Genomic DNA, 22,235 nt, shown 5'->3' with positions numbered 1-22,235 from the left:
TTGAGCAGAAGAAGTCATTATATGCATAAATAAATCAATGTAAATCGTATCGAGAAGTAACTTGTATCTTCTTCTACCGCTACTTGCTTTCATCGGCGCTATACTAGAAGTCGATCCATATAACTTCCCGTCATAATTGGAGTTTGAGAGTTTTTTTGACATCCGTCTATCTATTCTAATCCTACATATCCAGCAGCTCTACCAATCTACACCACCCTCAAAGTCAGCTTGAGTGTACATCGCGTTCCACAGTGAGGGTTCATTCACTCACAGTAGTTTTCTCGAACATCTCCGTAGTAACCTGAGCCAAGAACCCCGGTACACTCTGTCTCTCGACAATCCAAAAATGCCTCGATTCTTCCAATCCCCTGGCCATCATACCGGTCATTTGCATCGTACCGAAATGACCTTCTTGAGAAGCGAATTTCAATGTCAATCCCGATTTACCTTTCGGCGCGTACATCGATGTTAGACGGATATCCGATCCGGATTCGTCGAATTTGATTCGCCAACCTAAGAGGGAGTAGACTGCTTCGAGGAATTCTTTAGATTTGGATGTGAATATCTGAAGATGCATGTTGATTGTTAGCGTCAGCGATTACGATGACGATCATTGAGAGGGATAAAGTGGTTTTTGTAAAGATGATGGTGAGCACGAAACTCGTAAGATTCCATGATGAAACGCATCTGAGTTGATTTCTGTTAGAAGGCTCGCTCACCTCTTTCAACCTCATTAACCTCTTCTCATGGTTCCTCTCCAAATCCTCCTTCTCTTTCTTCAACCTATCAAAGCTACTCCTCGGTACCATCCCTTCCCTGTTCACTCCTTCTTTACCCTCTAGAGTACCATTCTGATTAACAAGTTCGTCCAATTGTTTTATTTGCTCTAACAACTCATCATTCTCATTCTTGAGATCCACCAACATCTGCTGTCTGACAGCCATAATCTTATTCGCAGGGTTATTTTTCAATTCCAAACATCTTTCTGTCGAAGGGTTATATTCCCCAGAAGCAACACGACGCATGAGATCGTTTACTTCTCCATCTAGACGGGTGTTGGCGGATGTGAGCTCGGAAATAGTCGATTCCAGCGATTGGATATCTGCGGAAAAATAAGAGTATAACGACATATAGGTCAGTTTGATGGTCGGAAACCCTATGAATGTCCTCAGTCAAGCTACGTACCCTGTTCTAGTTGCCCAATTTTATCCCTCGCTTCATCCAAATGCTGACTCTTCACCAAGCCCATTCCACTCGCTATTCGCTCTTCGGTTTCTCTGGAATCCCTCGATATCTTGTCCAATTCGGATCGATACAACTCAACAAGACTTTCCAGCTCGGACACCTTGGCTGATTGGTCGGGTATGACACCGCCTGGCATTGGGAAAGAAGAGTTCTAGTATCACACCACAAGGCATCAGCTCGTCGCTTTCGAGGATGTTTAAGATACGCATGATGCGCAAATGACAGGAATAACAGCTTAATGATGAATTCATATGCTTGATCACTCACCGAGCTCCGTATCCTCTCTACCTCCTTCTTAGCCACCTCCTCTCTCCTTTCCGCAAATGCCCTCCCTTCCTTAGCCCACCTCAGTTCCCTCTCAGCCTCTTCGGAGCGTTTCGTCAATTCAGCTATAGAAGATCTAGAACTCTGAGCGAGGTTCGTCAACCTCTCGTGCAATTCTCGTATCTGAGAATCCTTCTTAGCTAACTCTTCGGTAGTTTGGTTATGCAGCGTGGAGAGCGTCGATAAGCGGGTACGTAACGTTTCGTCGGATGTTTTCTCGGGTGATGAACCTGAGGGATACGATTGAGTTAAGGAACTATCACAACCAATCTATGATCAGCGGGTAAATTTTCTTGAGCTAACGATGAAAACCTACTCCATATCTCTTCTAGATCTTTCCAACTGTTCCTGCAATGTCCTAATTTCATCTCTCAATCTCCTCTCCACGTCTTTCATTGCTCTCTCGTTGGAATCTGATTCTTTCTTCTTTTGACGTAATTCCACTACTTCAGATTTGAGTGATTCGTTCTCACGATATATCGTGGCTAGACTGAGGGATTGACCTGTAGAGTAAAGCATATGTCAAGTCAGGTCCATCATCTACTTCGCAGGTGATTTAAGACTCATGAACAGACAGGTCCTTCTTGGGTATCTCTATCCCCCAAATTGTAGACGATGCCAATGTTAAAATGACAGATTCACTCACGCTTAACTTCCTTCTGCAACGTCTCATCAACTCTCCTATCTTCCTTTTCCAACACCCCCCTCTCTTTATTCTCTTCATTCCTCCTTCTCTCCTCTTCCAACTCTATACTCAATCCTTTAGCTCTCCTCTCCCACCCTTTAAGCTCTTCTCGCTGTTTGGTCAATTCGTCAATTCGCGAATTGAGAAGGTGAATCTCGTTATTTGCATTTTGAATGAAAGAGGAGTTCTTCCCTAGGAGGATGTTATGTTCTGATTTTAGAGATTCGTAGGAATTGGATAGAGTGGAATTTTGAGTGCGAAGTTGGGATATCTCAGTTGTATAGCGTTTCTACAACCCCAACCAAATCCAAACCAATCCAATCCAACCAATCAGCTTTGGATCATCATAGCTAAATGATGGGATGATAGGATGATGGGAAGAATATTGACATACCCTCTCATCGTAAAAATCCTTCTCTCTCTCTTCGCCAACTTGTCTTTCCTTCTTCTCACCATCGTATAACGCCCTTCTCTCAGCTTTCAACTGTTCAATCTCAACTCGTTGCTCTTCGATCTTATCGGCTGATAATTTCGCTTTCACCTGGAGAGAATGATTATCATGTTCGAGGAAGGATAGTCGGGTGTTCATCGATGAGATCTGTCTAGCTGAAGATGATGGATCTATAATGTACCCGTTACAATCGAACATCAGAAAAGGAGCGAAAAAACTTGGAGGACAGACGAGCTCTGATCGTATCACTCACCTTCCAATCCAGCTTCTCCTGCTGGCCTCTTTCCTAAACGACTGGTACTTGATCTCAAAGACGAAGGGGTTGCAGAAGATGGACCGCCAATCGAAGAAAGTAAGTTGGATCGTGGTATTGCTGTGGGCAATCTACTCGTACTGCTCCTGTTGAGTCCTTCCATCTTGTATCTTATGCTACTCGTAAGCTTATCGATCTGGTTATCGATAAATCTGTGGGAAAGTGAGAAAACCTTAGTCTCAACCTGTCTCGTAAAGTTATCTTGGTTATTGTCCATCGGTCTGTCTGCCTCGAATACTCGACGTGATCTTGTCTAGGAGTTACCTGTGATTGCCTAAAAGGGTAATTCATATATCAATGTATCAATGTGGAGGTCGAGTTCAAAATATCAACATTCAACCTTTCCAACTTTTTGTTTCGGCGAATTAGTTGCTGATCTTTCATCTTATCTATTCAATACCATTTGTCACCAACACTCCCAAAATGTCAACCGACAACGCCCATGCGAGCGTACTCACGCCATCAGAGGCACTACCCGATAATGCTGTTCATGTGAAAGGACCAGATCTGAGTAAACCCATTGATCTTCAGGATCTGTTGAAGAGTTATGAGACGATTGGATTCCAAGCTACGGGGTTGGCTAGAGCTATACAGGTAGTGGAAGAGATGGTGAGTCGCATATCTGCTCTTCTATCGCTTTGGATCGTTATCGCTTAGCCCGGGTGATTTCGTTGTCTTATGGTTATGAAATTTTCCAAGCTGACTCTTGAGTGCGTATACAGCGAAAACAACGTAGTAATCCTGATGAACCGCTTACACTCTTCCTCGGATACACCTCCAACCTCATTTCATCAGGTCTCCGAGAAATCATTAGATTCTTAGCTCAACACAAATTGATAGATTGTCTGGTGACTACTGCTGGAGGTGTTGAAGAGGATTTTATCAAATGTCTAGGATCGACTGTATTGGGTGAATTCCATCTGGATGGTGCGGGTTTGAGGAAAAGGGGGTAAGTCGGACAGTTCCACAAAACCTCTGAACCTGGCTGAAACATCTGATGAAGGAAATTAACTGGTGTCTGCTTTTTTTAGTTTGAATCGAATAGGAAATCTACTCGTTCCAAATTCGAATTATTGTGCATTTGAGGATTGGGTGGTACCGATCTTAGATCAGATGGTGAAAGAGCAAGAAGAGGATGGTACGAAGTGGAGTCCCAGTAGTGTGATTCATAGGTTGGGGAAGGAGATAGATAATGAGGAGAGTGTATATTATTGGTGTTATAAGGTGAGTCAACGTTTTGTGTGTTTTGGGAAGAATCGTAGTAAATTCAGATAAACTCTTCTATCATATTGTCGGCTTATGTGTTGACAAGACGATGGATTATCGCAGAACAATATCCCGGTGTTTTGCCCAGCATTGACAGACGGCTCGTTAGGCGATATGATCTATTTCCATACCTACAAATCATCACCTCTACAACTCAACATCGATATCGTAGCTGATATCAGAAGATTGAATGATATGAGTGTGAAATCAAAAAAAGCTGGTATGATCATCTTGGGAGGTGGGGTCTGTAAACATCAGATTGCAAATGCCATGTTATTTGTGAGTTCGAATACCTATTCCTTCATCAGTCCGGCGGATGTGTTGTCACGATTGGTTCGCTAATACTATGTTGATAATCACAGAGAAATGGTGCTGATTATGCCGTGTACATAAACACCGGACAAGAGGTGAGCCAATCATCAAATTACTGGTCAATGATCGTTAAGCTGACACTTGAAATGTTTGATAGTACGATGGTTCAGACTCTGGTGCTAGACCTGATGAAGCTGTTTCGTGGGGGAAGATCCGAGCAGGTGCGGAGAGTGTCAAGGTGAGTTCTACAATAGTCGATCAATCTCCGATATCACAGCGGCGCGAAGCAAACTGATCGTGCTGTATGAACAGGTATACGCCGATGCGACTTTGGTATTCCCCTTGGTAGTTGCTGCTACCTTCGGAAAGGCACATTGGGAAGCTCAATCTCAAGATGGGAAGAAGAATTCGGAATAGACAACTAGATATCAATATGACATTACATTGGTATTGATGGAATAGATCAGATTGTATATCACACTTTGCATTTGTACTTATACATTCATATTGCATGCATCATTACTCTTCACTGTAGCTCCTCAACAAGAACATTGGTGTTATATGTACGAGTATGACAAGCTCTGGGTTTATCCGACGCGACTCATGATGACGGTGACATCCACCTACTACTACTCAGCTCATATCCCCCATCTACCATTTCCATCTTATGTTATGCTTACTCGATATACCTTATGACCCATCTAGTGTTGTATATTACCCAGCATCAACAAAATGGCAGGTCTCGGTACCGGTCCTAAATCAGCTGCTATCCAGATACGTGCCCCTAGTAATCTGGATGAGGGGGGTGGTAGTAACAACAAGGGGAGGGACAGTCCAGCTGCGGGTGAAAAGAAGAGGGGTGAGTGGTCATCTCGCCTCAGCGACAGTCCCTCGATAGAATGCTGGATTGAGGTCGACGATACTGATTCCGTGAGATGGTGTGCAGAAACTCCCCAGAGGATATGTAGGAACGTAATGGTATATGGGTAAGTTCCATCCATCTCATCACAATATCGGCCGATTCGGGTTTGGTCAATTAATGTTGAGATGGATAGGTATTGCAAGTTCCAGGATTCAGGTGTGAGTCACCCTTCATACTTGTGACAAGACAATGTCGGTACTCATCTTTCGTGTCTTGATATACAGTGTGTATACTATCATCCACCGGTGAGCTCGACTAGCGATTTACGGTTGATGATCTGATTGTACGCTTACTTATACTGATTGACCATCCTCGATATAGCCTGGAACGGATCTCAATGCACCTTCTACACCATTGACTGGGAGGTGAGTCATATCGCTGTACCGCTGTACCGTTGGGCCTCGACTCGCAATCAATCAATCAATCGTATCTAAAGCTAATTTTGATGCTTCTCACCAGCCCAGCAATGACAAACCCAGCACCCTTGTCGAAAGAACTCACACCCAGTACCAAATCATTCTCAGGGCTGGGAGCAGAACATCTCTCAGCACCTGTGTTCGTACCCAAAACGCCTATAGGAGAGAACCCTTCGCCTAGGTGAGTTACACTCCCCTTCTGTCTCTTATTAAAGATCTCGATGTATCTTAACGACGTCGTGTTCAGAGCGACCACACCATCATTACAACCTTCCACCCTCACTCAGAATGCTTCGCCCCTCCCTCCATCTATGTCAGTTCCTCCTCCTTCAGCTCCCGCTCCCAGTTGGCCTTCACTAGGAAACCAAGGTGGGATCCTACCGAGACAGGATAACTCGGTGAGTAGCTCTCATCATACGCCATTTCTTCCTTCGAAGGGAGCTGACATGGGAATGCGATCAAATCAGATGTCATTCGATGATTCGATGATTTCCATGGACCCTTCGCAGACTAGTGCTTTAGATGGAAGTATGTTCATGCATCATCAATCCGTACGGCAGCCTGTGAGTCTATGCAATTCAAATTCATACCATATGTCATGTGAGATTATGCTTATGGACAAGGTATATGATATATGATTTAGCTCGACCATCACCTCTACGTCTCACCATTACCTCATATCTCTAACCCACCTATCTCTCACCATCCTCTACATTCGTTCTTCATCCCCGATGATCTACGTAGGACACTACAATCCAAACATGACGTGACTTATCAAGGTCTTCAAGCGGGTTCTGGACCGGGTCTACCATCTGAATTGGGTATATACCATTCTTTAAGGGTTATTGAAAATACCAATATCCCTCAACAGCAAAATCAAAGTACGAACCAGAATCAAAACCAACCGTCAAAAGTTTATATACATCCTGCACCGGTTTATAAAGCGGTGAGCAGCGTTGATGGGAATGTATATACTTTAAGGAGGATAGAGGGTGAGTGAAGAATCCACGATTAGGTGGTCTTCTCGTGATACTTTCATGTTGTCGGTATAAACGAGAGACGAGCTGATGTATATGGAGATCATAGGTTACAAACTAGTCAACGAAAATGCCTTTGGCGCGATAGACACTTGGAGAAGGATGAGACATCCAAATATTGTTGGGTTGAGGGAAGCGTTCACCACCAAGGCGTTCAACGATAACTGTGAGTTGTGTATCTTTCACTTCCAGTCCCAGTCGAACGACCAATAAATTCGTGTAAACGCATTGTGAGAAGCTAAAATTTTATCCTAACTACCTCATCAGCCCTGATACTGGTATACGACTATCACCCTCTCTCCACGACGATATGGGAGGAACATCTTATACCCAACCAACCTAACCAGTCTGGTGGAACAGGAGGTGGAAGGGGTAGGACCGGTCTGCCAATCCAAGAAAGGGTCTTGTGGTCCTACATTACCCAAATTGCCAATGCACTCAAAGCGATTCATTCGTCTGGATTAGCAGCTAGGAATTTGGACCCATCGAAGATATTGATAACGAATAAGAATAGGATAAGGTTGAATGGGTGTGGGGTATGGGACGTTTTGGCACATGATCCGAATACCCATGTTGGCGTGTTTCAGGTAAGTTGGCTTGGCTCTCTAAGATTGGGCTGTGATAAGTCGAAGCGAAAAGATTGGCAACCTCAGGGTGCTCTTGGCTGTTCTGTACAAATCCAAGCTGATGTTTTTTCTAAATAATGATTTAGCAAGAAGACCTAGTCTCATTTGGTAAATTGATCATCTCCCTTTGCTGCGATTTCTTCCAACCTGGTCAACATCCTGCACTCCCACTCGATCATATTCAACGTAATTATTCGCCCGACGTGAAGACCTTGGTGATGTTCTTGATCTCGAAACCTTCACCTATGAAATCTGTTGATGAAGCTATTAAGATTATGGGTCCTAGGATATTGAATGAGCTGGATGCTATGCAGAAGTGAGTTTTGGTTGTCTATCTCATAAGTTATGAGTTTAAGGATAATCATCGAATGCAAGAAGATCTGGTGTGTGTAGGGTAGACGATGCTTATTTTATCATGTACCTGTTTAGCTACGCCGATACGCTCGAATCTGATCTTGGAGCGGAGATGGAGAACGGACGAATAGTTAGGTTATTATCGAAATTGGGATTCATCAACGAACGAGCAGAGTGAGTCTAGTCAATCTAAGTTTTAAGTCAAGCCGAAGTCCGAATGCGGACTGAACGATATTCGGTACTTGTTAGATTCGAATTGGATCCAAGATGGTCAGATACGGGTGATCGATATATTCTCAAACTATTCAGAGATTACGTTTTTCATTCGGTTGGGGTCGATGGGAAACCTATCTTGGATTTATCGCATGTTTTGACATGTCTCAACAAGGTGGGTCTAATTTCTTAACATCTGAAGCAAGTTTAAGCCAGATAGTGCGCAATGATTGGTTTCAGTTCATTGTTGAAAAGATGTGCTCGGCTAATCATGATCTATCCGTTCCAGCTCGATGCAGGTTTAGATGAACGTATAATGTTAGTCTCACGAGATGATCAGAGTTGTCTGGTGGTCAGTTATAGAGAGATCAGACATTGTATTGAAGCTGCTTTCAAGTGAGCTACAATTCTTTTTTATCCTTGTATGTGAAGCCAAGGCTGACGATCATGATAGCGAGTTGAGGAATGCAGGTAATTCTCATAGGATACATCGGTGATGATGTGAAGGAGGACTGAACGAGCGAAGTCGAGTAGATGGTAGTAGTCTGGAGAACATACCTCCATGTTGTTGTCGTTGTTATAAGAAAATATATAAAAGGGCGAAAAAAAAGTTGATACAAAAATGATATGCATCAAAAACAGGTGAAAATGTTCTTTTAGTGCAAGTCAAGTCAATTTGGACTTCGTCAAGGTACATTACTTGAGCGTCCCATTGGACATGAACGTTGAGACTATACCTATAGGGTGGATACAACAAATCTAATTATAAAAGTACACGATATGATAAATTACTGTAGATGTCATTATTTGGACTCTTGGGATGATGAATCTATCTAATCATATTTTTGAATGATGGGAATTTGATGGATATCCCAGTTCAACCTAGATTCTATCCTCCCCCGTCCGTCAATCAATCATCACCCTCCTCCTCCCTTATCTTAGCTTCCAATCTCTCCCTTTCCAACTGTCTCATCCTCAACAACGTCATACTTTCGAATTGATCATTCTTCACTTTCTGTTCTTTATTCTTCGCGTGTGCAGATAGAAGATCAGCCATTGTGAACCCACCGGTTCCACCATTACTAATTTCAGGTGCAGAATCAAAACTGAACGTTGTACCAGCAGCAGCTTCAGGTGCTGATGATATAGGATTATCACCGTTTGCCTGTGTTTGGGTATGAGATTGTTTCGGATTCTGTCGTTCTGCCCATTCAACCCATTCTGGTATTTCCCCTTTAACCCATTTCACTTTAACTCCATCTTCCAACCCCACCCCTGGCCCAGTGGTGTTTAAGTGATCTTTCCAACATGCCCAACATCCACCCCAATTTCCTTTCTGAAATTCCACTACAGCCTTTTTACCCTTCTTCTTCTTGTTTGCCGGTGGATCTGTCAATATCAGATGAGCGATTGGACCATATTTCAATTCTAGTGTATTCTGAAGTTGGGTCGACGAGGACGAAGACGAGGAGGTGGAGGTGGGAGCGAAAGTGAGAATGAGAGTCAAATCGGTAGATGTGATCTCAGGTTGATTCTGATTATTGTTATTCAAGTCTGACTTGGGTTGGGGAGGTTGGACAGGTGGTTTGGCAGCAGCAGCAGATGCAGCAGCCATTGCTCTCTTTTGAGCTTCTTCTAGCATTCTTCGTCCAGCATCTTTGATAGCTTCTTCTTCAGCTTCTTGACGACGTTTTTCCTGTTGAGCAACCTTGGCTCTTTTGGCTTCTTCTTCTCGGGCGTTGAGTGCCTAATTGACAGAATACAGGTATCAGCAATAGGTCATACAGATGAAGAAGTAATTTTATTCTTCTTGAAATTGTAATCACTCACATCAACCATCACTTTCCTCTTCTTATCCATCTCAGCATACCTCTCTTTCTTCTTCCTATCATTTTCTAGTTTTGTATCTACATAATTCCTCTTATGGGGATTCAAGAGTATTTCGAGCGATACGGATATCTGACGGAATTGAATTGCTATATCACGAAAAGCGTACGTCAGCAATTGTCCCATAGTTATTTCAGCTGGCCCTCGACGAGAGAAAAAGGCAGTAGCGGAAGGCAGAAAACCAACTTACCTGCTTCAGGAGATGGGTTACGATCTGGATGACATTTCAATGATTTCTTCCTGTAGGCCCTCTGGACGTCTTTGTCCGTCGCGTCTGATGTTATCTCCAGGATGAGATAGGGGTCGAGAGCTGATTCTTCTTCTGTTAGGATTGGTGCCATCTTGATTATGATGCCTGGCTGATGAAAGACGGAATGAAGGAGATCAAAGAGATTGATTGATCAAAACAGAAAAGTGTATTTGTATTCTTTGTTCTTATGTTTGAAGAGCGAGCGAGAGAAAGCACGATTTGCCACTCAACAAAAGTATAATTACGTAATAGAATTTCAAGCTACAAAAGTCAAAAGTCGTTGATCTTGTTGGACAAAGATGAATAAAGATACCTCTCTGACTTGAACCATTCATATCAAACATAGTAGAGTCATCATCAACCTGACAAGCTCACCAATGAGTGCTTATTTCTCATCCCTAGTTGCCACTCGCAATCAACTCACCCGATCAATTCCTATCAAAAGCATTGGAATCAGGAATATGGCTTCTTCTTCTTCTTCGGCAGGCAGACAAGCGACTAGGATACCCGGACCTGTGGAAACTTCGATTCAGCAAAAGGTGAGTACACTCAGTGAACCAATCAAATCCCCAAGGGCTGTACCACCTGCTACTTATACTCTTCCAAAGTCAAGCCGTCGGAGCAGCAGTAGCTGATCCTCCCGTTCAACTACAGATAATAGAAGCTTTCCAACCTATCTTGTTGAGGGTATATAACGACTCGTCTAAACATTCACATCATGCTGCCATGCGAGCTCAGGGAGGTGGAAGTGGTGAAACTCGTGAGTCCCATCCTTCCATGTAAACTGATAGTCTGCTGATTGACATGGTATTGTTGGTCATTATGTCAGACTTCGCTATTCACCTTGTATCACCTTCGTTCACAGGCAAAACATCTATAGCCCGACATCGAATGGTGAATGCTCTACTGAAAGATGAATTTGATAATAAGGGATTACACGCTTTGAGTCTGAGGTTGAAGACTCCTGAGGAATGGGAGAAGGAAGGTGGTGGTGAGATGAGGTCGGAGTAGCGCCTCAGGTTAATCATTCGCAGATTCGTTCAGACCTCTCGCGTCCATCTTATACATTACATACATAGATCAGATAAACTTGAACCCGAATTTCAAACTCATAATATAAAGACCGGGGTATGTAAAAAGCCAAAAAAGCAATTGTTGTATTGAGAAAAAGAGACGCAGAAAGACCAAATAATACGAGCAAAGTTGAAAATGATGGTCGTGAGAGAAAAGTACTTTACAAATAAAATGGGAAACAAAACTTCAAAAGCCCTTCTGAGAGATCTAGTCGATCCTTGATGACTGGCGTTGAAGACCAAGATCTAACGCTCAAGGGGAAACGGGACTGAAAGCAAAGTAAAGAAATCTATATTACAGTGTCCCCTAAAAGAGCGAAAAGTACATATGGTGGGAAGAAGGGAACGGATCGACATGAGATTCGAGTATTCTTGTGTGTATTCTTGTATGACGACAGTAGGATAATACGGATCATGAGTGTTGAGGGTTGAGCTTGGTCGTGACACAATTATCGTATCACATGATAACGCATTTACATCCTCCGACATCATCTTCACCTCGATGGGATCTTGATGCACTGGTGGTTCGACCCAGTCCATGGGGTTTCTTTGGGTCTGCGAATCAGGAACCTAGGTCAGCTCCATGATACAGTAATAAACGATAATAGAAAGGAACTGGACATACCGTCATCTGCTCTGATCGAGAATGATCGCACTGAGATATGTATAACGGTAGGTAAAGAGGATGTTTCAGAGACTGGTAGGTTGTTTGCTGTAAATGAAAATGACCATATAGTCAACAGTGAATTCAGAGGTTACACCAAACGATATATGTCGAGATTGAGGGGGAATGGGTTTATGGACTATCGTTAACTTACATGCTAAAGTTGAATCATCCTGTAATATCCTACCTGCATGTAGTATCCTAAGATAACTTGGTGAAGGAGGTTGAGCGGGGTCTGTCCATTCTACACAACCCAAAACAAGTTAGCTTTAGCCCATCATTCATCTCATCCATCCGCTCTATCTTGTATGGGAATCATGGAGACATCATCCAAGTCTGACGATTTCATATCGCCTCTCTTTCTGTGATGGAATGGGACGATACAACGAATCAGAATACACACTCACCAGAAGGCCATGAACTCCAAATCAACTCCTTCATCCTTCCAACCGTCAATTCAGGTTCGAACGATAGTACTTTACTCTGTCCGGAGATGATCAGGACTTTGACGTGAACCTATGATGGATAACACACTTCAGCATAAACCAGGAATAGTGTTTACTCGTCGCTGCGAGAGAGGGAGTCGTACTCACTTTAGGCGTGGTCGGTATACTCTGAACATTCTCAACCACCTCATCCTGCTGTGTCAGCTGGGTCGATGTGGGTGGTATGGCTGGGTCTAGGGGATGTGAAGGTTCGGCTGAGGATGAGGTAGGTGGTATAGGATGTATCTCTCCTTCCGGATGCGAAGTAGGGTTGGTTGAATTTGACATATTTAATGGTTTATCTAAGGACGATTAAAGAGGATGGTCAGGTGTCGTCTGCAGAGAATTCCATCTATGTATGAATGGATAGAAGGATGATCATGAGGAGGACAAGGATGATGGGATGGTTGAGAAGTATACGAATGGTACTAACATGTGTTTGAAAATAGAGTAAAATCGGTTGAATGACGATCGGGATTGTTGTTATTTATACACACAACGTCACTTCAAGTCCTAGTACTATTTGTGCACAACGCTTAAATGACCTCTTGATCTTGCTCTTTATGGTGGGCGTTATCAAATTGGAGATGATGGTCGATCTGTTCTATCGATAGACTTGGTTTAACCGGAGATGTTGTTGTTCTGTATGTTGTATAGGTGTGAATTGATTTGTATATATGTAATTCGCTTTGGCTTGATTACCGAATCAAGGAATGGGAAATATCAAGATCTGAGACAAAACGGTACGAGTGCGAAGTATGCGTTAATTGTCTGAGCTTCGTATATATGAATATTTACTATGATATAACAGAGATGTACTACTTGCTCAGAGAGATGAAGTTCATACAAAGTACCAAGTGCTCAAGTAACCGCTGAACATGCCATACCATAAAACAAGTTACGGATAGACCGAAGGGAAAAAGGATGAGGTAGGCTAGGTGAAAAATCGGGAAAGATCGAAGCGGGGGCCGATTGCAAGTAAGCTAATTCGTAAGGGTACAACCCCAAGAGGCCCCGGCCAATGTCACAAGATTGCCAAGTACTGGTTCAGATGCCAAGATGGGGTTTCGGTATGAAGATAAGTCAACTCAGATAGACAGGCAGACAAGGTAGATAGGTAAACATGACTACAGATGACATGTCAATGACCCCCATCCTCAAGCAAGGTAGACTCGTACAGACACCGCCTCAATGTTCTCGCTTCACCCCAATCTTTAAAAAGATTGACGGTGATATTTGGCAAATTAATGATTATACGCTAAGCAAGTGACGAGAATTCTCGTTCGCCGGAATAGAAGAAGCGGACGAACGGACCGGACTTCACATATACTTCTATAGGCTGGGTGACGTTTCCGTTCATTCATGCAAGACAATGAACGTTACTCAAATATAGATTAGGCTGCTGCTACTTATATGCATAGAGCCGACTCAACAATGTCAATACTCTGCCATATCATCTTGCGCGACCTAGAGCAAGATAGGATTTAGTGATATCACCAGAGTATCCCTAATCCGCGTATTGCCAACCAAACTTGTGTCGATGTTCCGTGATTCGACCAAAATCGAAGTCCTCTTACCTGACAGAGAGGGAGCCGTTGCGAACTAGATGTATGTTACTTATCCATTCATCCAACGAGTTAGCCTGTCTAGTCTACAAAGGTAGACACATGGGCATCTGTCGATGACTCACCATGGAAGGCATCAGCTCGACGTTTTAGGGAGGATGCAGAAGAGTGAAGCTGAAACGGGTCGATCAATGCTGACTCTTGAGCCATCCATTGTCATAGGAAGCTGGGGACCCTGGTCATTCTGTGGCGATGACGAGACTCGGATTCATATACATATATATACATATGGATTGTGAATCACTGCAAATGCAGACAGACTATACCTCTCAACTATCTCATAAATAACTGACGCGGTCTATCGATATTCGCAATGACTGATAGTACTGATATATTCGACCGTGCTCTAGCCAGCGCAATAGCCCTTGCGAATCATCAAGATACACATAATACATCCTATAAGCTGGAATCCAATCCTTCATGTGAGTGGCTTTTCTCGTCAGACTACTGTAATACCATACTAGTACGCCGTTGACTTGAAATGTCCGATCACTGACATCGAAGGGGAAAGGAAGAAAGATATATTGTCGGTGTCGAATAGCTCTCTTGAGCAGAGTAAGTGCCCAGTTAAGCACAACTACGACTCTGCGCATCAGCTGATCGCTTGAAGTGTAATATAGTCCCATGGTATCGATACGAATATCAAGATTCTGCGCCAGGTAGTTCTACAAAATACCTTCTGTCAATCTTAGGACCGAGATACGATCCTGATCTTCATTCTGATCCGGATCCGCAAAATTCCGATCCATACGATCTTCCTGTACGATGTGACCTCGTGATCAGTAGCGATAAATCTGATGGAAGTATTAGAAGTATGATGGGGTTCTGGTTTCCCCAAAAAGATTACAAGGCTTCGTAGGTACCGTACTTTTCCATTATCATTCATCATCCCAGACCCATTACAATACCAAGCCCGCCCCGTAAAGTGACCAGTGATATAATGCTTTATGGATCAGGGAATATACGTATAAATATGAGGGCGAATGTTTTAAAGGTCTTCAGAGAGACAGGAAGCAATGGTGCTTGTTTGATGTGAGTATCCTCCATCTTGGCCTGAAGACGAATTGAATGCCGTACATGCTGTAGCTAGTCAATGCCACCATTCCACTAACCTGGGATCGCGAACTTCCCTCCGATTCCGAAGCGATTCATCTAGTTCTGATGGCGACGAATCCTGCCGAGCAGGGAAAAGGTCACGGAAGGAGGTTGTTGGATATTCTCAAATCTGTGTCGGATGGCACCCACACTCCCGTCAAATTAACGGCCAGTACGGATGACTCGGTACGTCAGAACAGCCTGATAGACCTCTGACAGTCGGACACGAGATATACGATAAAACCCTGGTAGCTGATATTCATGTTTTACAAATTCCACTGGCATAGGCTAGGTTCTATCATGCTTCAAATTTTGTGGAACACAAGCGAACAACACTTCGGGCGGGGGATCAAGGGGATAGTGAATTAGTTTCAATGACTTATACTCCCGGCAGTCTGGCCACATTACACTAATCGGAACATGCAATCGCACGCAATATTGACGCAATGAATGGGATGGAGCCAAGATCATGTGTAAGAAACAGGAATCGACTAAGCGCAGTCTGATTTATCATGCAACGAACTTACGATGCGTTGGTGGCTCAAGACATACGTGAGCAGACTTCATTAGTGTCACCTTTTCGTGAGCGTTTCAGTGAATCATTGGCAGTTTAAGAGGGCTTCCAGCTCATTCGATGGCCAGGTGCGCATCGATTTACCATCCTGGGAGCAAATCAATCATCTCACTATTGTATACCATGACGGTGACGAAAGTGTCTCACATGCCACCTCCTTTTAGATCGAAGCAAGGCGTATATTTCTGATCGCACAAAGGCTTTTTCGGATCCTTTGAAGATCAGAAGGGGTCCAAGAACTTCCAAAAGGGAATTTCGTTAGCAGGGTGGCAAGGGTGAAATTATTGATAATGACCTTGACCTTCATCTGTTCATAAAGTTATACCTGATCAAGCCGTTGAATCTTACCAGGTATTTGTAAAGCAACAGCCAACTTGCAGGATGGGGGACATCGAGGAGACGAACACAGTCTTACACAGTACCACTACAAGACTCGAAGACAACACTGAGGATGATATGTTATTCCAAAACATCGAGACACCAACAGGTAACTTGTCTGATTTTGGGCAAGCGCAGCATGTCAGATCACGCTGACTGTTCATATGATCACATAGTACAAGAGAGAACAGAGATCATGTCAATGCTCTCTGAAAGTATGAACGAAGGTGAGTTTTGGGCTCAAACTCTCCTCTCTGACTTTAAGCTCATCTCCTATGTCAGTGCCATACCATCGATACGCTTATGGAAACCACGCTGAATCTGAAAGACTGTATCTTCTCGCTTCTATCGGTCCGCGATATGACAAGGATTATGCCGATGCTAATCTCGATATGAGCCAATTCCCTAAAGCCTGTGAGACTTGGGCACTGAAGTCTAGGGCAGATGGAAGGATCAAGAGTGTAATGTTCTTTTCGGATCCTAGAAATAATTATTCAGACGAGTACGTCGTGCCGTAGTCTGTACGCCTTCTAGAGTGTTTACATATACTCTTAGCTGAATTTCTGGACCATGTTTTAGCGAATATGAAGAGTTATACGAAGCGAGAAGTCAAAATTACCTGTCATTCGATAAATATAAATGGTGGAATGAGACGGTAAGTAAAACCAAGCCCATTGGAATACAGATCGCATAAGGATATCTAGGTACATATACTGAATAGCAGGATGTTTTGTACATACTATACCAGGTGGTACCTACGGCCATCGAACTAGGGGACAACCTCGAAGAGGACTTAGGCACAGAGATATCAAAGATGTTTCACGTAACCTTCCTGACTACTGACCGGTCTCGTCGAAGTAAAGGATACGGTAAGACACTCTTGTCGAAGCTGACAGATATGTCGCATGAGAGCAAATATCCTGTTTGGCTTTATACGACAGATAGAACTGTAAGTATCTGTTCACGGTAGTCTCGTGTTGGAAGATCATAATATTGGCAACCAGTAACCGTATGAAAAAGTAGACTAGATTCTATGAGAAAGCCAAGCTTAGGGAGCATGGTCGGAAAGAGGTAAACATGGGAAAGGAAGGGTCTATACCGATTGTCACTATGAGGTACTTACCCGAAGGATGGCAAGATGTGGCGGGTGTCAAACCATGATATCACTCATGGATCTCCAATGCACTCGGAAGTCGTGAATGGTGATCTCGTCATCGAAGATATGCATCGGCTGTACCTCTGATGATTACAATACAAATTTAACGAGTACTTCACTGCGTCATATCTGATTCCTGGGACGTAATCTCCTTGCACGAAAGAAGCCATGTCTATGAAACGTAAATGAAAGGTATTGTACATATTGTATCTACAGATGTGCCACAGCCTATTGTACGAGAACCCCCCCCCCCCCCCCAAAAAGAAAAAAAAAAAACTTACCAGCCGAGAGGCTGCTCCATCTGATAATGAAGCATCGTTCCGTCGATGGAAGCTTGATATGGAAGGTGTATACGATATGGCGTTGAACGGAAGAAGCAAGAAGTTGCACTATCCTTGTTCCTTTCACGATCCTCGAAAGCCCAGTACTCAGAGGGGTGCTGTACAGCATTATAAATGTCATTTCAATGCACAGCCTGGGCGCATTTTCGCTCTCATATATCAGTTCAAGTCCTAAATTTGACTTTTGTACCAGCGTGACTCACCTCTCTGTGATAACGATGTACGACGCTGCAACATGGGAAGAAACCATATCTAATGCACTCACCAAGGTGAATCAAGGTAGTGCTATCAAGTATGAAAGAGTCAAGAACTTCACAAGTAAGTCGTTTCCCCTGGTCTCTTGGAGGTTATCGTAACACGTAGAGCTGACGGTGTATGTGTGATAGAGGAAGATAGTGAAGAGGTCTTGTCTCTACCTTCAGACTCGTACAAAGACAGTAAGTCAAAACATTATATCCTCCGCCATGTTCCGCACGGGAATGGACGAGCTTTGATATCTGTAGTACCATACCACAAGTACACGTTCGAATCAAGTCCTGAAGCGAGAAGGTCATATCTTCTTGCTGGACTAGGCAAGAGGGTCGATCCAAAGGTCTGCGATAGGGAAGACACTAATGAGTCTTGTGAGATCATCACGGGTCGATCACGATCTGATGGGGAGCCCGTGACTTTACGATTCCAGAGAAAGTCTACAACTCTGAGTGCGTGAATCATACATTCTCCAAGCATCTCAGGCATTACTGACTAGTGCATGATTTCCTATTCGCAATCCTCAAGAGACGATACTAATTCATATTTTCAGAAAATGTATGGCGAGGTACCCTACAAAGTCTTGACCTGGATGTGCGATGTTGTAAGTTCCAAACGCTTCGGACGATAAATGTGATTTGTGATTGGGTTGGGAAAGTTCCGAACTGACGTCTTTAATTGTACAGGAGACTCCAGCTCAAGAGGTCATCCAATCGACATACGACTTTGACAAAAGCAAAGCCATCGATGTATGTTTTATGGCTACCCAGGAGAAGTCCAGATACCACGGATATGGAACAGAACTTCTGTCGGTGATTACGGATGTCGCACAGAGGATGGACGTACCTGTCAAGCTATTGAGTGCCACAGAGGAGGCCGTAAGTTAAGTCTCGCTTTGTGCGATTTGCTGTCTTCGCAAGCTTTTGAAGCTGATGCAGTAGGTTGTTCGTTACCAGGTGAGATTTTACAAGAAATCTGGGTTTTTCATCAATCGCGATGGAACGGGCGAAGGGAAAGCAACTCTACCTTTTGAAGGTCGCGAAGACGCGCAATTGTTCGCATTGAGCTATGTCCCGAATGGCTGGACAGGTCCTGGCAAGCAGTGGGCCACAACGGATCCTACGGCCGATGGTGTATGGTATCCCGGTCTTCATGAGACATGTATCCCGCGATGCTCCTCATTGCATGTATATAATTCTCCTCTCTAGGAACAACGTAGGACATACAATTTCCAGAGCCATTTTCTTCAGCCCCTTAGGAAAGAATGTCACTTCCTCTTTGGGCGGGATTGTCCATATAGTTTTTGGAGGTGTTGCAAATGACTGCTTTCGCTGTTCACAGTGGTCACAGCATAGTAGTGAGTATAGCAAAGAGCTATCATCGAGTCGAAAGGGGAGATTGTCGGAAGGATGAAAGGGTGTCACGATCCTTTGAGAGAGGGAAGACACATACACAAACAGTGTTTCAGGGCCACACGAGAAGAGCAGGACTTGCCTCCAAGAACCTCACGGTTTGCAACCGTTATCAGATCGTAACGTCTACCAAGCGACTTGAGATATCCATCACCTGCATCATATTCTTCTTAAACATACATAGCACTCACAGTAACCAGACCATACAGGAGACAAAATGAGCGGTGATCAACAAATAGAGTTGGTCCAAATCGTTAGACCCACTGGTACGTCGCCCCTTATGGTCCATATGTATCCATTATATACATCAATCGGATATGCTGATGATGCGCTGTGCAATCAACACTGTAGGTGAGGAGCGACAAAGGGTTTTGGAGATAATCGAGGTGTCTTTCAAAGATAGTGAGTCCATTGACAGAGTCCCCACTGGCAACTTATACGGTATGGGCGTCAAAATGATACTAATCTATTCTGGTCTTCGGTCAAGCTCAAATGAACCGATTCATCTTCGGCTCTGACCTTGCCACTCAAAGATTGTTCCACCTTCGTAAACTTGGTGCGGCATTCGATCCTGATCCGGAGGTGCACGCAGGCAGACAAGTGGAAGGATGCGAAATTTTGGTGAGCAAAGTGCAGGGTACGGTAGAGAGTGTAATGGTGTTCATTAAACCAGGTCAATCCAGGGAGGACTCGTGAGCTTCCCCTATGACCATTAAGGTACTGGACGATGTTCATCATACGCTATGAAATAGGGAAGATCAATTAGGATACGAGAAGAAAGCTCTGGAAAGATTACTTGAAGAGAAAAGAGATTGGATAAAGAACGAGGTGAGTGATACCATACGATTACCGAAACAATTCCTTCCTTGAACAAGATGTTTTGATGGGGGACTGACTACAACCTTGTTCTTGTATCTTCTGTTTTAGCGTAAAATACTTTCCAAACGAGCTGAACAATCTGTCCAATTCGATATCAAACAAGCCTTCAATTTGGAAATCATAGCCACTCACGCTTCGTCTCGTCAACATGGTTTAGGCACTATGTTGGTTAACAAATTGATTTCTTTCCTTACCGAGGACAATCCCTGTATTTGGCTGACTAGTACTCATGATATAGCTGTAAGTCAAGTTATATTTCAGTTGCATAGCCCCAAGATAGAGCTGAAATCGTTTTGTGTTTCGCTTCGTGGCATTAGGTCAAATTCTACGAGAAGTTAGGGTTCCAAGTGGTTTTTGAAGATATCATTCATTTTGATAAAGAGCAGGGAAAGTTCAGAGGTATCATGTATGACCTCTTGAAGAGAGAGATAGGTAAGAAGATGATTGAGCTCGATTAGTTCAAGATCCGTAAGATCAGCGAAATCATATCTCGTTTTCAATCTTGATCATATGCACGTTGAAATGGTGCATTGCATGTACATCCAGATTTGCCAGACAGCATAGGTCGTGACCAACAGGTCATAAACTTCCTTCGCCTCATGAGGATGGCAAATCGGGAATGTGCCGTAGCGACTGTAGGGCGGTGATCTGCGATGTTAACCTTTGTGGGAAAAAAACCGAGTCAATTATCATGTTGTTGTGCGCTGTCGTCCGAGTCAATTATGCTGTACTATGTCCGTTCCTTTGTCTATCACAGTTTTCTCTTCCGTCTATTTGTTCTTCATGATGTCTACTGATCATGAATCATGGGTGTCGTCTTCTGAATCGTCATCTTACTAGCCAATATGAGTACAAAACCATTTACTGGGCCAATAGTAGTCATCCTGAACGGATTCCCGGGAGTGGGTAAAAAGACAATAGCCAAGAACCTCCTGTGAGTTGACGTTTTGGACTCTGTCTATCCATCTTGCTAGTCTCATATTGACCTGGAATCTGTCGACTCAATTTCAGTCATTCATTTCCCCAAGGGAGACTGTTCGATAATCATCTTCTTATAGATGCTACTGCGGCAGTATTAGAGAGGGAGGACGAAGCGTATCTTCCACTTCGTAAGGCATTTGTGAGTACATCGCTGGTCACTCACATCCACCTGCTGAACTTTGCCCCTTCTCCGATGCCTTTACGATAGAGATCGGCTTTGTTCTCTACACTTTCATCATACCCTTCTTCCATCCCTCCAATCCTGATATTTACCGAATGTCAATCGACCGACCCGACCGGAAGTCAAGTGATGGACGAGTATCTGACCTTTGCCAAGGATATAAGCGGAAAGCTGGTGTCTATCATTCTTGAGTGTACATTCGCCGAACACTCCCAAAGACTAATTCACAAAGATAGGACGAAAGACGGAATTACAAAGTTGACTGATACGGAGGTTTTGAGGGTTATGAAGCAGAACCATGTTATTCATCGATATGGAGAGAGGGCCGATGAGGAATGGGTGATAGATAGCACGAGAAGGAGTGTTGAGGAGGTGGTTGGAGATATCAGGATGAAATTGATCAGCGTGACCGATAGTATATAACATGTAACATATTGACTTTTGATCGACAGGTTTAGCTTTTAACTTGTGAGGTAGGACTTGAACTCAATCATATATGAACCCTCAAAAATGAAAGGCGACCGATTCGTTCATGGTTTTATTGTCTAGTGGTTAAGACCCTTGGTTCTGAACAGATCTTTACAAGAAAGTTCGAAACTAGAGAATATCCAAGTAACCTGGGTTCGAATCCCAGTGAAACCTTGAATTTGTTTTTGCTTTTTTGGACCGTGATTCACGCGGTTAAACTACGTATTGCTGTATTGTATTTATTGCTGTGCTGTAGAAACACCCTTTTCATATGACCGTATCGTACATAACATCATAGAGTGAATAGATACCAGGCTTATATCAAAAGTGCTTTTGCTGTTCGACATATCTTTATCACCTTTTCCATCAAGCA

At 43.5% G+C, this 22,235-nt stretch overlaps 12 protein-coding genes across 12 annotated transcripts; 9 read left to right on the top strand and 3 right to left on the bottom strand.

The window, feature by feature from the left end:
- Positions 1 to 170: 170 nt before the first annotated feature.
- Positions 171 to 3,121, bottom strand: L199_007657 (uncharacterized protein; the record flags this gene model as incomplete). The annotated part of the gene is made up of 9 exons (XM_064893346.1): positions 171 to 206; positions 272 to 565; positions 720 to 1,102; positions 1,186 to 1,396; positions 1,513 to 1,825; positions 1,886 to 2,072; positions 2,216 to 2,543; positions 2,649 to 2,875; positions 2,959 to 3,121. The coding sequence occupies 9 exons, from the start codon at positions 3,119 to 3,121 to the stop codon at positions 171 to 173; spliced, it is 2,142 nt and encodes a 713-aa protein (XP_064749418.1).
- A 320-nt stretch (positions 3,122 to 3,441) lies between these two features.
- Positions 3,442 to 5,013, top strand: L199_007656 (deoxyhypusine synthase; the record flags this gene model as incomplete). Its single annotated transcript, XM_064893345.1, has 7 exons — positions 3,442 to 3,627; positions 3,741 to 3,967; positions 4,050 to 4,242; positions 4,348 to 4,563; positions 4,647 to 4,691; positions 4,754 to 4,834; positions 4,909 to 5,013. 7 exons carry the CDS (start codon positions 3,442 to 3,444, stop codon positions 5,011 to 5,013), a joined length of 1,053 nt encoding a protein of 350 aa, XP_064749417.1.
- A 315-nt stretch (positions 5,014 to 5,328) lies between these two features.
- Positions 5,329 to 8,661, top strand: L199_007655 (uncharacterized protein; the record flags this gene model as incomplete). The annotated part of the gene is made up of 16 exons (XM_064893344.1): positions 5,329 to 5,455; positions 5,543 to 5,582; positions 5,652 to 5,676; positions 5,743 to 5,763; positions 5,840 to 5,883; positions 5,978 to 6,115; positions 6,182 to 6,332; positions 6,402 to 6,497; positions 6,578 to 6,926; positions 7,021 to 7,137; positions 7,239 to 7,558; positions 7,684 to 7,913; positions 8,027 to 8,125; positions 8,201 to 8,339; positions 8,454 to 8,560; positions 8,619 to 8,661. 16 exons carry the CDS (start codon positions 5,329 to 5,331, stop codon positions 8,659 to 8,661), a joined length of 2,046 nt encoding a protein of 681 aa, XP_064749416.1.
- A 413-nt stretch (positions 8,662 to 9,074) lies between these two features.
- L199_007654 (uncharacterized protein) lies at positions 9,075 to 10,392 on the bottom strand (the record flags this gene model as incomplete). The annotated part of the gene is made up of 3 exons (XM_064893343.1): positions 9,075 to 9,911; positions 9,995 to 10,140; positions 10,242 to 10,392. The coding sequence occupies 3 exons, from the start codon at positions 10,390 to 10,392 to the stop codon at positions 9,075 to 9,077; spliced, it is 1,134 nt and encodes a 377-aa protein (XP_064749415.1).
- Positions 10,393 to 10,678: 286 nt separating this feature from the next.
- On the top strand, positions 10,679 to 11,312 carry L199_007653 (uncharacterized protein; the record flags this gene model as incomplete). The annotated part of the gene is made up of 3 exons (XM_064893342.1): positions 10,679 to 10,840; positions 10,956 to 11,061; positions 11,131 to 11,312. 3 exons carry the CDS (start codon positions 10,679 to 10,681, stop codon positions 11,310 to 11,312), a joined length of 450 nt encoding a protein of 149 aa, XP_064749414.1.
- A 519-nt stretch (positions 11,313 to 11,831) lies between these two features.
- L199_007652 (uncharacterized protein) lies at positions 11,832 to 12,811 on the bottom strand (the record flags this gene model as incomplete). The annotated part of the gene is made up of 5 exons (XM_064893341.1): positions 11,832 to 11,929; positions 12,000 to 12,086; positions 12,193 to 12,282; positions 12,446 to 12,554; positions 12,632 to 12,811. The coding sequence occupies 5 exons, from the start codon at positions 12,809 to 12,811 to the stop codon at positions 11,832 to 11,834; spliced, it is 564 nt and encodes a 187-aa protein (XP_064749413.1).
- Positions 12,812 to 14,461: 1,650 nt separating this feature from the next.
- L199_007651 (uncharacterized protein) lies at positions 14,462 to 15,656 on the top strand (the record flags this gene model as incomplete). The annotated part of the gene is made up of 6 exons (XM_064893340.1): positions 14,462 to 14,570; positions 14,653 to 14,703; positions 14,769 to 15,003; positions 15,105 to 15,180; positions 15,235 to 15,429; positions 15,531 to 15,656. 6 exons carry the CDS (start codon positions 14,462 to 14,464, stop codon positions 15,654 to 15,656), a joined length of 792 nt encoding a protein of 263 aa, XP_064749412.1.
- A 542-nt stretch (positions 15,657 to 16,198) lies between these two features.
- L199_007650 (uncharacterized protein) lies at positions 16,199 to 17,356 on the top strand (the record flags this gene model as incomplete). Its single annotated transcript, XM_064893339.1, has 6 exons — positions 16,199 to 16,304; positions 16,372 to 16,422; positions 16,478 to 16,697; positions 16,775 to 16,850; positions 16,944 to 17,144; positions 17,219 to 17,356. The coding sequence occupies 6 exons, from the start codon at positions 16,199 to 16,201 to the stop codon at positions 17,354 to 17,356; spliced, it is 792 nt and encodes a 263-aa protein (XP_064749411.1).
- A 554-nt stretch (positions 17,357 to 17,910) lies between these two features.
- L199_007649 (uncharacterized protein) lies at positions 17,911 to 18,401 on the top strand (the record flags this gene model as incomplete). Its single annotated transcript, XM_064893338.1, has 3 exons — positions 17,911 to 18,010; positions 18,079 to 18,129; positions 18,196 to 18,401. The coding sequence occupies 3 exons, from the start codon at positions 17,911 to 17,913 to the stop codon at positions 18,399 to 18,401; spliced, it is 357 nt and encodes a 118-aa protein (XP_064749410.1).
- Positions 18,402 to 18,497: 96 nt separating this feature from the next.
- Positions 18,498 to 19,149, top strand: L199_007648 (uncharacterized protein; the record flags this gene model as incomplete). Its single annotated transcript, XM_064893337.1, has 3 exons — positions 18,498 to 18,545; positions 18,628 to 18,819; positions 18,898 to 19,149. The coding sequence occupies 3 exons, from the start codon at positions 18,498 to 18,500 to the stop codon at positions 19,147 to 19,149; spliced, it is 492 nt and encodes a 163-aa protein (XP_064749409.1).
- A 421-nt stretch (positions 19,150 to 19,570) lies between these two features.
- Positions 19,571 to 20,690, top strand: L199_007647 (uncharacterized protein; the record flags this gene model as incomplete). The annotated part of the gene is made up of 6 exons (XM_064893336.1): positions 19,571 to 19,619; positions 19,705 to 19,755; positions 19,841 to 20,045; positions 20,106 to 20,181; positions 20,281 to 20,472; positions 20,550 to 20,690. 6 exons carry the CDS (start codon positions 19,571 to 19,573, stop codon positions 20,688 to 20,690), a joined length of 714 nt encoding a protein of 237 aa, XP_064749408.1.
- A 387-nt stretch (positions 20,691 to 21,077) lies between these two features.
- Positions 21,078 to 21,817, top strand: L199_007646 (uncharacterized protein; the record flags this gene model as incomplete). Its single annotated transcript, XM_064893335.1, has 3 exons — positions 21,078 to 21,166; positions 21,244 to 21,352; positions 21,422 to 21,817. The coding sequence occupies 3 exons, from the start codon at positions 21,078 to 21,080 to the stop codon at positions 21,815 to 21,817; spliced, it is 594 nt and encodes a 197-aa protein (XP_064749407.1).
- Positions 21,818 to 22,235: the final 418 nt, after the last annotated feature.

The sequence above is a fragment of the Kwoniella botswanensis genome, chromosome 2 (assembly GCF_036426115.1).
Source record: "Kwoniella botswanensis chromosome 2, complete sequence".
NCBI classification, from domain to species: domain Eukaryota; kingdom Fungi; phylum Basidiomycota; class Tremellomycetes; order Tremellales; family Cryptococcaceae; genus Kwoniella; species Kwoniella botswanensis.
Note: the sequence above shows the minus strand (reverse complement) of the source record. Positions and strands in the feature narration are given on the sequence as shown.